At 37.9% G+C, this 15050-nt stretch overlaps 1 protein-coding gene across 2 annotated transcripts in view; it reads left to right on the forward strand.

The window, feature by feature from the left end:
• The first annotated feature begins 5585 nt into the window (after positions 1 to 5585).
• LOC124288684 overlaps positions 5586 to 15050 on the forward strand; it is a 72599-nt gene continuing 63134 nt past the window's right edge. For both annotated transcript variants that reach the window (XR_006901507.1, XM_046725253.1), the window contains exons 1-3: positions 5586 to 5666; positions 5760 to 5829; positions 6599 to 6726. Coding sequence is in view for 1 of the 2 variants with exons in the window: in XM_046725253.1 (XP_046581209.1) it covers positions 5649 to 5666; positions 5760 to 5829; positions 6599 to 6726 (216 nt within the window). In the remaining variant the exon portion in view is untranslated. The remainder of the gene's footprint in view (positions 5667 to 5759; positions 5830 to 6598; positions 6727 to 15050) is intronic.

The following is a 15050-nucleotide window of genomic DNA, read 5'->3' on the forward strand; positions in this document are numbered from 1 at the left end:
TTCTGTGTGGTTCTGCTCCTTCTTCAACACTTCCACAAACTTGAAAATGTCGGGATGTTTGTGGACTGACTTGTTGAGCCTGGAGTGCCAGCCTTCCAAAGGGTTTGTCGCTCTAGCCCCAGCCGTGTAGACATGGTTCCAAATGCTTCTTCCGTCAGCTTAGATCCACTGGTCTGTCTCATAGTCTGCAAAACTTAGAGTCCAGATCTGCTTCATCCAGGGTTTGTAGCCGCACCTCGTCAACATCACAGTCTCAGTAGCTAGGGGCAGGACAGCAGCGCTGCGAATCAAGGATTTCACTCAAATAATAGTCTGGAACAGTGTATGTACTCCAAATCTTTGGCCATTCCTCCATATTGCCTGTCTGAAATGACACATGTATCTTTTGAGTTGGCACTGAAACTCTTCTCGGGCTGCATTCTGAGTAGTCTCAAAGTCCCTGAACCACATTATTTTCCCTACTGCCAAGCCCTAAGTCTAGATTTCCTCAGGTTCAGGTCTGAATCTCTGGTCTACCTAGGGCTCCTTTTCAATTTAAATGGGCTTGTTTGTTATTATCAAAATTATATATATTCAGAGACTAAGCATTAGTCTACATTCTGAGCTGCTGACTCCAGTCGGTGAACACTGTTGTCGGGGATAAATTCAGGTTGTAATTGGAGGCTTTCTGCTTCAAGCACTGAAGGAATAGACAATATGTTTATTTTAAAAACTATTTGCCCCCAAAAGTAGAAACCTTAATATTCGAACACCATAATGTATTGACGAAATTAGTTTTCACAATTACGAATTTTCTAAACTTACGAATTGCCATGAAAAAACTACAAAGGATATACATTAGTCACTACGATTTACGTCAAATAAACTGCTGTATGTTGACGGTTTCTTGTCTGGCAGGAGGGCATACACAAGTGGCATCATCTTGTCACTAACTATTGCATGGGTTGTGTACAGCTGGGTGTAGATCTCTGGATATACACTACAAGTTCCATCCCAGTGTCAGCCATGGAAAGGTGACAGATGTTCTCGGGTACTGAAGATCAGCATCTTGGGGAAGAAGAACACCCTGGCCTGCACAAGTAGAGCTTGGATCACAACACATATTTAAGTAGTGTGTTGTGACCGGGACAGATGGTGAGACAAAGGATTACTGAAGTATTTTACTGCCGCTTCTCCGAATGGTTCAGATTGCCATTGTTTCCACCAAGACTGTTCGGTGAGCAACAGATTTACAGGACTACCATTTATGTCTGAGGATAAGCCAGCACTAAATTCTGCAGACATCATAGAAATACAAGCATATGTTTAGATCCGTGTTGGTAGTCCTGTCACAACTTTGAATAGAGACCGTTTCAAGAGCCCTTTTATTGTAAATAAGACATTAATCAGGGTACGTTATAAAATTGTATCAATTTTAAAGAGTTCTCTATGTAATATACACCCTGTCTTTCATGTGGGTTTGCGTAACGACGCAGAATGCATGTAAGACACAAATATTAATCAGTGGGACCATTCCGATCCATGAAATAACTCCTTGTACAAACACCTCGGCCTGTAGATCAAACTGGACATGACGTATACAAGAGATTATATTAGACATATTACAGATATATTTGAATCCAGAACTACATGTCGATTAAAATACGCGTCAAAATTATGTAATACGCGATAGCCATTAAAACATCATTTACGGTTTTGGAGATGCAAATTTGGAGAAAAATAAATCTACAATCACAACAAGATGTATTCTGTGACGTGCTTATTGTAGTTTGTGCAAGCAGTGGGTTACAATTATGTTTAACTGGTGGTGAAATGGGGTTTAACGTCGTACTTAAGAATATTTCGCTCATATGACGACGTGCATGGGTGTGTATGTGCGGCTGCTTGTACTAGCCCAGACTGAAGCTGGTTTTATACTAGTGCTAGCCCACTGAGATACCAGTGTAGCAGTTAAGCACTCAGACACATTAAACTGACTCCGAGCCGACCAGTCCTTGTTGTATCCATTAATGGTAAAACAACATGGGCTTCTCATATTAGGCTGATATTATTTCAATATGGATAAGGTGTCTTATGGATATCTCAAGACATCGGCTACATATCTCCACATTCATGGAAATGTTTAAACATAGATTTTATGACTGCTTCACTCAACACTGGCATGCATTATGTCATCCAAATGTAATTACCATTCACAATTTAAATCACTACTAAGCGTCGAACCGTATTTAACCAGTGAACTGCTACCTAATCAACGTAAAGTCACAATTCATTTTTGGTGCTGTAACTTCAGACTCGCAGTGGAATGTGGCCGTCATACAAACACCCCGTATATTGAACGTCTCTGCCCCATTTGTCATTCTGCTGGCCTTGATTACATCGAAGATGAACTCCATATTTTATTAATATGTCCAAAATATTCCCAAAAAGATCTGACTGTTTTTCAAATCATCTGACTCAACCACCTACAACTGAAACCTTCATCCGACTGTTGTCGTCGGACAATATACATATTAATCATTGAGTAAATATCTTTCACTAGTCCGCCGTATGAGGAATGAGTAATTATAACATTAGTTAATACAGAAACAGAAGTTTATTGTATTTCGGGGCCAGGAGGCCTAGAGTACAGTGTAAGACTTAATTTAGGATATAAATAGTTTTTTAGAGCGCTATAATACATAATACACAATGCCATTGAGAATCCGGTCAAATGCAGCACGTTCTGTTTGGGATCACGCCCTCCCAGCAAAGCACAGACTCCCGTACCCCTGCCGGACCGAGTCCCATCCAGGACCCGGAACCACACCCCCACAGCCCGGCACCCACCCGCCAGCACACACAGTCAGCCGCCCGTGCTCGGCGGACGGGCTAGGCGGCCGACCCCGTGCGACGGCGAACAGGCGCCCAACTCCGGGGGTGCGGGCTCGAATCCGGATGGGACCCAACCCAACAAAAGCACGAGAATCCGCACCCCACCAAGAGAGCGCAATCCCAAACATAACCTATGTTACTCTATAATCTTGCTTTGAATACTTTATACAAGTAGGTGGCTAAGCGGAGCAATAGATTACTATCTGTTGTTGATAACAAGGTAATAACATGTGGAGTACATGGATGACTACAATAATACCTAGGTATAAAATGTGCAGTACATGGATGACTACAATAATAATTTAGACATATAAACATATAACAGAACCTGATATTCATCTTCTTCACCTTCTCCGCAGTGCGGGCATAATAAATCAGCAGGGTTACAATTGTGAACATGTTTGTATTTAGTAACTTTAAAATTGTTTGAACAGCATCTGAACTTAGTCAAGGCCCCTCTTAATTGTACAGATGTTATACAAGTTAAATATCTTTCAGTATTAAGCTGAGATTTAAATGTACACTAGTACGTTGACAGCAAACTCGAAGCCATGAGAAAATAATATATGCCTAACTGCTGATGCCCAGATTATGTAGCCTATAATATCATCTTGTTGCTTCATGAGTAAATAACAATGTTTAACATATCTATTACAATTCATACCGAGTATCCTTAACCAAAAGCTTATAACTCTTAGCTGTTGATGAATAAACAAGGGATGGCGTCCACATTCGCCTAAAGTTGCCAAGTTACTTGTGCGGTAGCCAACTCTTAAAATAAATTTACAAATTTTGTGTTGATATTTTCTAAAACTTTTCTGTCTTTTATACCCCAAATTTCCGAACCATACATTAAAATTGGCTGAATTTTTCTATCAAAAATATCAAAACAGGTATTAACATCCAAATTTTCATATCTACAAATCATTCTTTTTACAGGAACCAAAGCTTTTTCTGCCTGTTTGGCCAAATTTTTACAAGCAACTGTAAACATGTTTCTACATGAAAATATAATGCCCAAGTATTTATAATAAAAAACAACCTCTATAGATTTACCTGCTTATACCCACTTTTCAAATTTTGATAATTTTCCTCCTTTTTTAAACACCATTATTTTGGTTTTGTCTAAATTTACTGTTAAACCCCACTTTTCACAATATTCTTCCAAAACATCTATTTTTCTCTGGAGGTTAATTACTGTATCGCCAAACATAATGACATCATCAGCAAATAAAAGCAGATAGATTTCTTCAATATCACTATCTACAAAAATACCTCGTGGGTCCGCTTGGACAATAGTTGTAGCTAACTCTTCAATATACATTAAAAACAAAATTGGTGACAACATACACCCTTGTCTAACACCTCGAGAAGATGAAAACATTTCTGTAAACTGACATGGTGTACATCTCACACATGCTTTCACATTACAATAAATACTTTCTAACAATATATAATTTACCATGAATTCCTTTTCTAAGTAACTGAAAGAGTAGCTTGCTTCTATCGACATAATCAAAAGACTTTTTGAAGTCTATGAAAATACAATACAGTTTTCCTTGTTTTTTTCTAAGATACTTATAAGCTAATGTATTTAAGACAAACATGTTGTATACGTTCCTATAAACCAGCACTATAATTTATCGGAACATATACCCTGGAGTTATGGAGGATGTACTCAGTTTTACCAGGAATACTCTACAACATATAGTCTCCCTGGTTTTACTCAGTACGTATTTACTTCAGCCAAATGTATATATGTATTATGGGCCTAGTGCCTAAATTACTGAATAAACCTGTCTGTCCATTAATGCTGATCGCCAGGTACCAACAAGTACGACTTCTTGGAGTGGCATTTTAGAAGTTGGAAGTCAGATAGACCAAGTATATATGGATGACAACTTCTTTTACTCTAGAGCACGACGTATCGATACAGGTTCTTGTCGAAATTAAAACTCCTCATACTAAGAATTCGGAATATATGTGAACATAATTAGTACGTATGTAATGACAAATGAATGGGCTGACAATGGTACGTGGCTAATTATGATCGACACTGTATTTTTCTTTATTTAACGACGAACACAAGACATAAATCAACGTCAAGGTTAATTAGTTATGATAACTCGTCACGAAATTAACATCATATGACGCTTGATGGTATATTTGATTGTTTTGTTTTTGTTATTGTTTTGTTTGTTAGATCGATTGTGATTTTTCTATTTTGTCTTTCATTTTTTTTTCATTTGTCTTTTCTTGTTTGGGTGGAGTTGTTCTGTTTACTTCTTGTAGTCATTTAATGAGTATGTAATTTTTATAAGTGTGTATAGTTTTTGTCATGAGAGATTCGTTTACAAAACACTGTCCGTATAACCACGAGCTCTCGGGTTGTAATGTATATGAAATCAATATGTGTCAAAGCCATGGTGTATTTATTGAAGCACTCTTGAAATACTTTGCAACCATGTGGAGATTGCCCTATCCAAAACATGACCTCACTAATCCCGGGTCGCGCGCGTAGTAATAGGAAATATCCAAAATTATGGTGTAACAAATATACAAGTAATGCAAATTATATGATATTATATAAATAGTAAAATACTTCCAATTATGTTCAATTTTATATCTATTTCACGCTTTGTTTCAAAGATATCGATACATATCTAGCGAACATATTTTCTTGGCGTAGTCCGACAACTGCGTGAACAGTCTGACAGTATGCTGCTGTCACTCCAGTTAATCGGGTGTAGTGTTTCTCGAGATATGGCGTAACTATGAAAATAACAACAGCAGTAAGGGCGACTTTCTTGATTTTCAAGCAAAGCTTACCGTTTTCTCTCGGAAAGTTCTTGATTATGATGCTAACTAACTGTTTGTAATTGTAGTTGCTGCGCTCAAAAGCGACGGGACCGCTACCTTCCCTGGAGTACTTGGACTTGTCACAACTCGGGTTGGGTATGTAAACAAACTTTTCACATGTGTCCCTTTGCTCCAACTACCTTATTATATGTTGTTACTGAAGAAGCGTCTGTTGGCTGCGGTTTTTAGACAATTATTGAAAACAAAAGAACTTTTAAAATTATTGTTAATCTAGTTGTTGTATCGAGAAATATTGTATAATTTAGTTTTTGAAGTTTCATCTTTGAAGTGATCAATGACTTGTTGAGTTTTGTGAATAATTAATTTGATTTCCAGTAGGTCTAAGTTAATTCTGCTGAAGCATGTTCATAATCATTGTGGAGTTTTTAATGATGTTTTGTTTGTATTTTGGTTATATTTATTAATATTTCAGTTTAATTTAATTACATTTTGACATTTTGAGAGGTGTATCTTCAGATGTATTTAGAGTACAACATCTCTAATTTGATAGAAATTGTCATAAATACAGTTATTTGTTTGTCAAAATGAAAAGGTTTTCTAACACTCCAGGAATTGCTTTCAGCATAATATTGAAGTTCTGTAATGTTTTTAGTCTTTCTCTCAAGAACAAATATAATTTTTGGGTAGGTTACAAATGTATAACGCTATTAAATGAATCATGGGACCTCATTTGGCCACGCCTATGCTGATCAAGGTTGACTTCAGTGAAAAAAATCCTTGAGTTTAGGAGCAGGCGGTTCATGATGGACAAGAAATATATGTTAATTTGTATAACTTGAATTTTAGCCTGGAGTACACTTTGTTTTGGTTTCCTGATTTTGAACGTCAGATTTTCTTTTCACAGCATCCATTGAGAAACTAAGCAGTTGCCCCAAACTCCAGACTCTGAAGCTACGTGGAAATAATATTTGTGAAGTTTATAACTTGGAATATTGTACTCATTTGTGGCACTTGGACTTCAGTAATAACAAGGTATGTATCTAGTGATAAAATACTGAGTTAAATACTACTCTATTTAAGTAAAGTAATGTTGTTTTGCTTATGCCAGAACCTTTTTCTTTTTGTCTCAATGACAGTGTGATTTCCCAACAAAAATTGGTAAGATTATGCATAATTAACACAGGGCATGTTTGGTCCAATTAGACATTTCATTTATCTGACAACCTCAAAAAGTAGACATTTTTTTCACTCATGGCTGGAAGGCTTAATAAACATTTAGAAGATAAAGCTACTCTGTTTTCAATTTTGTGGTCCTTTATCGTTGATTTAAGATCGCTAACTGTAATTCAAAAACCGAATGCGTTACAAACAAAAGTGTAACGAGTTCATTGTATTCATACGCGTTGAATTGGTCACTTTAATTAGCGGTCCTTAAACTGCCAATTAAGTACGGTTTTGATGAACTCTCGAGTCCAGCCAATCAGAATCAAGTATCTCACAACGTCGTGCTAGAATATACATTTTGAGATGTAAAATTGTTCATGTCATTCAAGAAGACATTTGACAAGAAAAGACATAAATCCTCTCTACATTACACATATATTGTCAACAGAATTTATTGTGTGTTGAAAACAAAAGCATTTTGAAAGTCATGTCAAACTATTGCATGAAATATATAAAATCAAAAGCATGAAAAATACCCATTAGAACAGCCAAACATATTTATTATTTTATAAAGTCTATGCAAGCAAAAGCAACCAACATTCCTTTACATGCAGCACCAATAATCATGATGTCACAATGAGTTTGCTACAGATAAGTACCAAATTTCTGTTCAGGAAAAGCTGGTGTTTGTGTGAACAGTCATGTACTGGTTCCTGGTAGTACATGCATTGCATCGTAGATCAATGCTCATGCTGTTGATCACTGGATTGTCTGGTCCAGACTCGATTATTTAGAGACCGCCGCCATATAGCTGGAATATTGCTGAGTGCGGCGTAAAACTAAACTCACTTACATGTGTTGCATCACATAGTTATGTAAGGGCATATTCTTTGCAACGTCCATTCGGATGAAGCTGTTACAGCTCTTATTTGTTTGGGTATAGTTAAGTTGGGAGGCAATTTGTCTATTGCTAATCACTCCATTTTGACACAGGACATTGGATTTTGTCCTAAATTACATTTTCTGGATTATATTTCCTTGTCAGCATTAACTTTATGTAATAGGATGAAAAAAATCACAATTATGATCTTACACCTCTCACATGCCTTGGTTTGAAGGACACCCATTGACAGGGTAACCAGTTTCCGACTTCATATCAGCCGAAGTCTTTAATTTTATCTTTGAGTGTCCTCCCAAGAGGAATCGGGAGATTTATAGTATTTCCTTGTCATATGGAGTTCTCCTTGTGATTAGGATAGGTTGACACAAGATATCAGGTGGCTTCCATCAAATAATCATGGCAGCGGAACTTAATCTTGTGTGTAACTAGGTACAGTGAATACATGCTGTACATGTTAGACTGTTGATAGATGTGATTTCAGAAACTTGTTGATCATTCAACTTTTTCAAACAAAGGATAGAATTTGATCACAGAGTAAGGACTTTCGTTCATTAGAATATTTCATTTTGAAAGTCTATACGTTTAGCAAAAATCTGCCTCTACTCACTTTTAGCTGACCCAAACCAAAAGTTCTTAATGTTTTGATATTTAGCGTTTCAAATTTTCTTTAATCAAGCCTTGAAATGTTTAAACTTGCTTAAATCACCCCAGCCATGATGTCTCTAAACCAGTTTATGGAATACAATTCTACCTGTTACGTATGTCATCATTGTGATGGCTGTGTGTTTGTGTGGATAGCCCCATGTGTTTGCGTGCACCTCATGTGCATGTATGGATATCATCACGTTAGTGTGGATATCATCACGTTAGCGTGGATATCATCACGTTAGTGTAGATATCATTACATGGTTGTATTGATATCATCACGTGAGTGTTGATATCATCATGTTAGTGTGGATATCATCATGTTAGTGTGGATATCACATGGTTGTATGGATATCATGTGAGTGGATATCATCACATAGGTGTATGATATCATCACACTAGTGTGGATATCACATGGTTGTATGGATATCATCATGTGAGTGGATATCATCACATAGGTGTATCATTTCATCACACTAGGGTGGATATCACATGGTTGTATGGATATCATCACGCTAGTGTGGATATCATTACATGGTTGTATGGATATCATCACGTTAGTGTGGATATCACATGGTTGTATGATATCACATGGTTGTATGGATATCACATGGTTGTATGGATATCATCACGCTAGTGTGGATATCATTACATGGTTGTATGGATATCATCACGTTAGTGTGGATATCACATGGTTGTATGGATATCATCACGCTAGTGTGGATATCACATGGTTGTATGGATATCATCATGCTAGTGTGGATATCATTACATGGTTGTATGGATATCATCATGTTAGTGTGGATATCATGTTAGTGTGGATATCACATGGTTGTATGGATATCATCACTTGAGTGTGGATATCACATGGTTGTATGGATATCATCACTTGAGTGTGGATATCATCACATGGTTGTATGATATCATAACACTAGTGTGGATATCATTACATGGTTGTATGGATATCATCACGTTAGTGTGGATATCATCATGTTAGTGTGGATATCACATGGTTGTATGGATATCATCACTTGAGTGTGGATATCATCACATGGTTGTATGGATATCATAACACTAATGTGGATATCATTACATGGTTGTATGGATATCATCACGTTAGTGTGGATATCATCATGTTAGTGTGGATATCACATGGTTGTATGGATATCATCACTTGAGTGTGGATATCATCACACTAGTGTGGATATCATGTTAGTGTGGATATCACATGGTTGTATGGATATCATCACTTGAGTGTGGATATCATCACATGGTTGTATGATATCATAACACTAGTGTGGATATCATTACATGGTTGTATGGATATCATCACGTTAGTGTGGATATCATCATGTTAGGGTGGATATCATGTTAGTGTGGATATCACATGGTTGTATGGATATCATCACTTGAGTGTGGATATCATCACACTAGTGTGGATATCATTACATGGTTGTATGGATATCATCACGTTAGTGTGGATATCATCATCAGCTAGTGTGGATATCATCAATGCGCTAGTGTGGATATCACATGGTTGTATGGATATCATCGCTTGAGTGTGGATATCATCACATGGTTGTATGATATCACACTAGTGTGGATATCATTAAATGGTTGTATGGATATCATCATGTTAGTGTGGATATCATCACATTAGTGTGGATATCATTACATGGTTGTATGGATATCATGTGAGTATGGATATCATCACGTTAGTGTGGATATCATTACATGGTTGTATGATATCATCACGTTAGTGTGGATATCATCATGTTAGTGTGGATATCATCATGTAAGTGTGGATATCATTACATGGTTGTATGGATATCATCACGCTAGTGTGGATATCATCAATTAGTAGTGTGATATCACATGGTTGTATGGATATCATCATGTGAGTGTGGATATCATCACATGGTTGTATGATATCACATTAGTGTGGATATCACATGGTTGTATGGATATCATCACACTAGTGTGGATATCACATGGTTGTATTGATATCATCACATTAGTGTGGATATCATGTGAGTGTAGATATCATCAATGTTAGTTGTGGTTGTATGGATACTGCGCATATCCCAACTGACCCTGTTTGCACATTCCGTATCCTTCTCCAGACTCTTGTTGCGGGCACAATATGGACATAAACATACCTACCACTGCTAGTTATTGCACAAAATGTTCTGGTGAAAATATGTCTTTTAAGACGTGAACTAATAAAAGTATGTGTTCATCCCTAGGCCTTTGGTCCTTTCTGATTATAGTTCACTTGCTCGCACCTTGATTCAGTGTAGAGTCTCTGTAATGACTAACTAGCGATTGTTGTTTGCACCTTTGAAATACAATAAAGAAATCTGATTTTCTTTGTTTGTGTGTAAAGAAAACCATACAGTGAATACTTTCTTCACTTGAATTCAGTCACAGATCTATGTCAAATGTTACAGACACAGTCACAGATGTCAAATATTACTTGACACAGTCATGGTGCAAATATTACTTGATACAGTCACAGATGTCAAATATTACTTGACACAGTCATGGTGCAAATATTACTTGATACAGTCACAGATGTCAAATATTACTTGATACAGTCACAGATGTCAAATATTACTTGAAACAGTACTTGATACAGTCACAGATGTCAAATATTACTTGAAACAGTCATGGTGCAAATATTACTTGATACAGTCACAGATGTCAAATATTACTTGAAACAGTCATGGTGCAAATATTACTTGATACAGTCACAGATGTCAAATATTACTTGAAACAGTCATGGTGCAAATATTACTTGATACAGTCACAGATGTCAAATATTACTTGATACAGTCACAGATGTCAAATATTACTTGACACAGTCACAGATGTCCCAGATTATGTCATGGAATAATGAATGAACTCTCTGAAGTTCATTGTTTAGCCATTAACCATGTTAACATGTCTACAGGTCTGTTGGTTGTAGTGGATAACCTTTACCCATACTTTAACTGTGTGTGATAAGTGTAGTACACCAGTCAGAATGAAATGTGAAGCAAAACAAATCCTGTGTTCAGCTAGTGTCTGTCATGAGGCTGTGTTTATGTACAAGTGTTTATGTACAAGTACTACCCTGGGTGTGGGGTGACTTGAGGCTGTGTTTATGTACAAGCACTACCCTGGGTGTGGGGTGACTTGAGGCTGTGTTTATGTACAAGTACTACCCTGGGTGTGGGGTGACTTGAGGCTGTGTTTATGTACAAGTACTACCCTGGGTGTGGGGTGACTTGAGGTGTTTATGTACAAGCACTACCCTGGGTGTGGGGTGACTTGAGGTGTGTGTTTATGTACAAGCACTACCCTGGGTGTGGTGACTTGGGGTTGACAAGTACTACCCTGGGTGTGGGGTGACTTGAGGCTGTGTTTATGTACAAGCACTACCCTGGGTGGGGGTGACTTGAGGCTGTGTTTATGTACAAGTACTACCCTGGGTGTGGGGTGACTTGAGGCTGTGTTTATGTACAAGTACTACCCTGGGTGTGGGGTGACTTGAGGCTGTGTTTATGTACAAGTACTACCCTGGGTGGGGGGTGACTTGAGGCTGTGTTTATGTACAAGTACTACCCTGGGTGTGGGGTGACTTGAGGCTGTGTTTATGTACAAGCACTACCCTGGGTGTGGGGGTGACTTGAGGCTGTGTTTATGTACAAGTACTACCCTGGGTGTGGGGTGTGACTTGAGGCTGTGTTTATGTACAAGTACTACCCTGGGTGATGTGAGTACAAGTACTGACTTGAGGCTGTGTTTATGTACAAGTACTACCCTGGGTGTGGGGTGACTTGAGGCTGTGTTTATGTACAAGTACTACCCTGTGTGTGGGGTGACTTGAGGCTGTGTTTATGTACAAGTACTACCCTGGGTGTGGGGTGACTTGAGGTTGTGTTTATGTACAAGTACTACCCTGGGTGTGGGGTGACTTGAGGCTGTGTTTATGTACAAGTACTACCCTGGGTGTGGGGTGACTTGAGGCTGTGTTTATGTACAAGTACTACCCTGGGTGTGGGGTGACTTGAGGCTGTGTTTATGTACAAGTACTACCCTGGGTGTGGGGTGACTTGAGGCTGTGTTTATGTACAAGTACTACCAAGTACTGGGTGTGGGGTGACTTGAGGCTGTGTTTATGTACAAGTACTACCCTGGGTGTACTACCCTGGGGTGACTTGAGGCTGTGTTTATGTACAAGGACTACCCTGGGTGTGGGGTGACTTGAGGCTGTGTTTATGTACAAGTACTATCCTGGGTGTGGGGTGACTTGAGGCTGTGTTTATGTACAAGTACTACCCTGGGTGTGGGGTGACTTGAGGCTGTGTTTATGTACAAGTACTACCCTAGGTGTGAGGCTGACTTTTTCTACAGCTGATTGTGGCATTGTAGCCAGTAAAAAAATCTGTAAGCCAAGACAAATCTATCCTAAGAACAGTATTGACTATATTGAAATGTATTCCAAAGTAAGCCAATACTTAAGATTATAAAAGAAGAGATTAGCTAAATGTCTGAAACAGGAGTGTTAAAAGCGACAATAGCTGCAGGAATGTAGCTTATAAAGTATTATACCCAAAATATATCATAACGGTTATGGCAGATTACAGTGACAAGCGACACGGACTCAGGGGACAATAGGCCTGGCGAGGTATTATGTCCTTATCGCAATGTCTGAGGGCATGCATTACCCACGAGCCAGCAGATTGAATTGTCGACAGGCCACTACAGTAATATTTTATCACAATCAATCTGTGGGTGATATTATTGTGTGGAGACGATTATACCACTACAACAATAACCCATGGTGATTCTAAGTCAACTGATGTAATGTGTGGTTTACAGTACTATTTACTTCTATGTTCATACTCTTTAAAGTTTTAAAAGCCAATTATTAAAACTAATGTATTAAAACTAAGTTTTAGTGTTTTTATTACTGTTGATTGCCATTTTGTTCAATATGTATGAATGGTACTTTCAGTAGTTTTATTTCTGAAATTCTCTTCTGATGGTCAAAGAATATTTCTCTTTGTCCCATCTTGCCCAATACTTTCTGCATATACACCAGACAAATAGATAAGCTGGTCTACAATTTAAATTTGATCTTTCTGTAGGACTGTGAACATGTTCACGTAAGACATGCGGTAAGAAATTGAAAATTTAATATGAATATGTTTTTAACATTTTGTGTCTGCAACAGTAATTGAAAAAGGAATTCTGACATTATAAGTAGAAAAACCTCCTTATGACAGAAAGCCAATATTGAGCCCAAATCAGTTAACATGGAAGTCATTGATCTGTGCTGTAGGCTATCATTGAACATACAAATATCAATACAGTGTGTGTCCTGATACTTTATCAATACAGGAAACACAGATATCAATACATCTGCTTTATTACACCTTGAAAGTAGGCCAGTTTTCATTAAAGTAGTATTTTTTATATCAGTATGATAAATATATAACCTATATTATATTGAAGTAATCTGCAACATGTCATTCAAGAACTCAAAGTTTAAGTTGTACTTGTTTATGGTTTGGCTTGCGTACTGCAAACTCCTTATGGTATCATCATGACTGTCAGTAGATATTATGGTGCTGAATCAGGAACAGGAACATCTTTGCTGCAGCCTGGAGTTGCTCAGTGGATCTGTTGATAATGATAGTACAAACATCAGAGACGTATGCCGACACACTGTAGATTTTTGTATCAGTTCACATTTGCTCCGAAGGTCCCTGTGACATCATGGTTGTAGCCTTACTGTTGTAGTTCATCATTTGCATTGGAGAGAAAAATATAGACTGTGGGAAAATATCACATGTACATTTATCATTGCATGTTAGTCATTCAGCTGTCCGATTGGCTAGGTACCATCTTGTGAAAACGCAGACTGGTCGTTGACTTGGTTGACACATGTCATCGTGTCCCAATTGCGGGGTTTGATGCTCATGCTGTTGATCACTGAGTTGTCTGGTCCAGACTCGATTATTTACAGCGGCCGCCATATAGCTGGAATATTATTGAGTGCGGCATAAAACTAAACTCACTCACTCACTCACTCACTCACTCACTCACTCACTCACTCACTCACTCACTCACTCACTCACTCACTCACTCACTCACTCACTCACTCACTCACTCACTCACTCACTCACTAACAAGAGAAACTGCACTTATTACACCAAAACATCTCACAGAAAAAATACCTGTGAATACATGTATACAGTTTCTGATGTAACTCAGAAGTTACTGTCCTTCGCCATGTTGTCCTTGGCCTTCCTGGTTTCTTCTTTTCTGGAGAATGTGCTAATGATAATGCCCAAAACAAGTTTTGTTAGTAAATTCAGAGCACCCTGGCATCACAGCTGCACATCAATAAGTTTGGGTGGATTAAGTTAATGAAACTAATGCTTGTGGTGGTCAACATGGTATATTAACTTTAGGAATAGCCAGTGTAGACGTTTTACGTGTGGAGATGAAATAAACTTCTTAACCAAATTCAAATTTGCTAAACACACAATATCGCGAACATAAGCCATTTACTAGGCACATTGATCATGTGTTTCCATCAAGGACTGTGCTCCTTGAAACGAACATGATATTGCAAAAAGCTGAACAGGATTCC

The sequence above is a fragment of the Haliotis rubra genome, unplaced genomic scaffold (genome assembly GCF_003918875.1).
Source record: "Haliotis rubra isolate DU_JTF1 unplaced genomic scaffold, ASM391887v1 Scf422, whole genome shotgun sequence".
NCBI classification, from domain to species: domain Eukaryota; kingdom Metazoa; phylum Mollusca; class Gastropoda; order Lepetellida; family Haliotidae; genus Haliotis; species Haliotis rubra.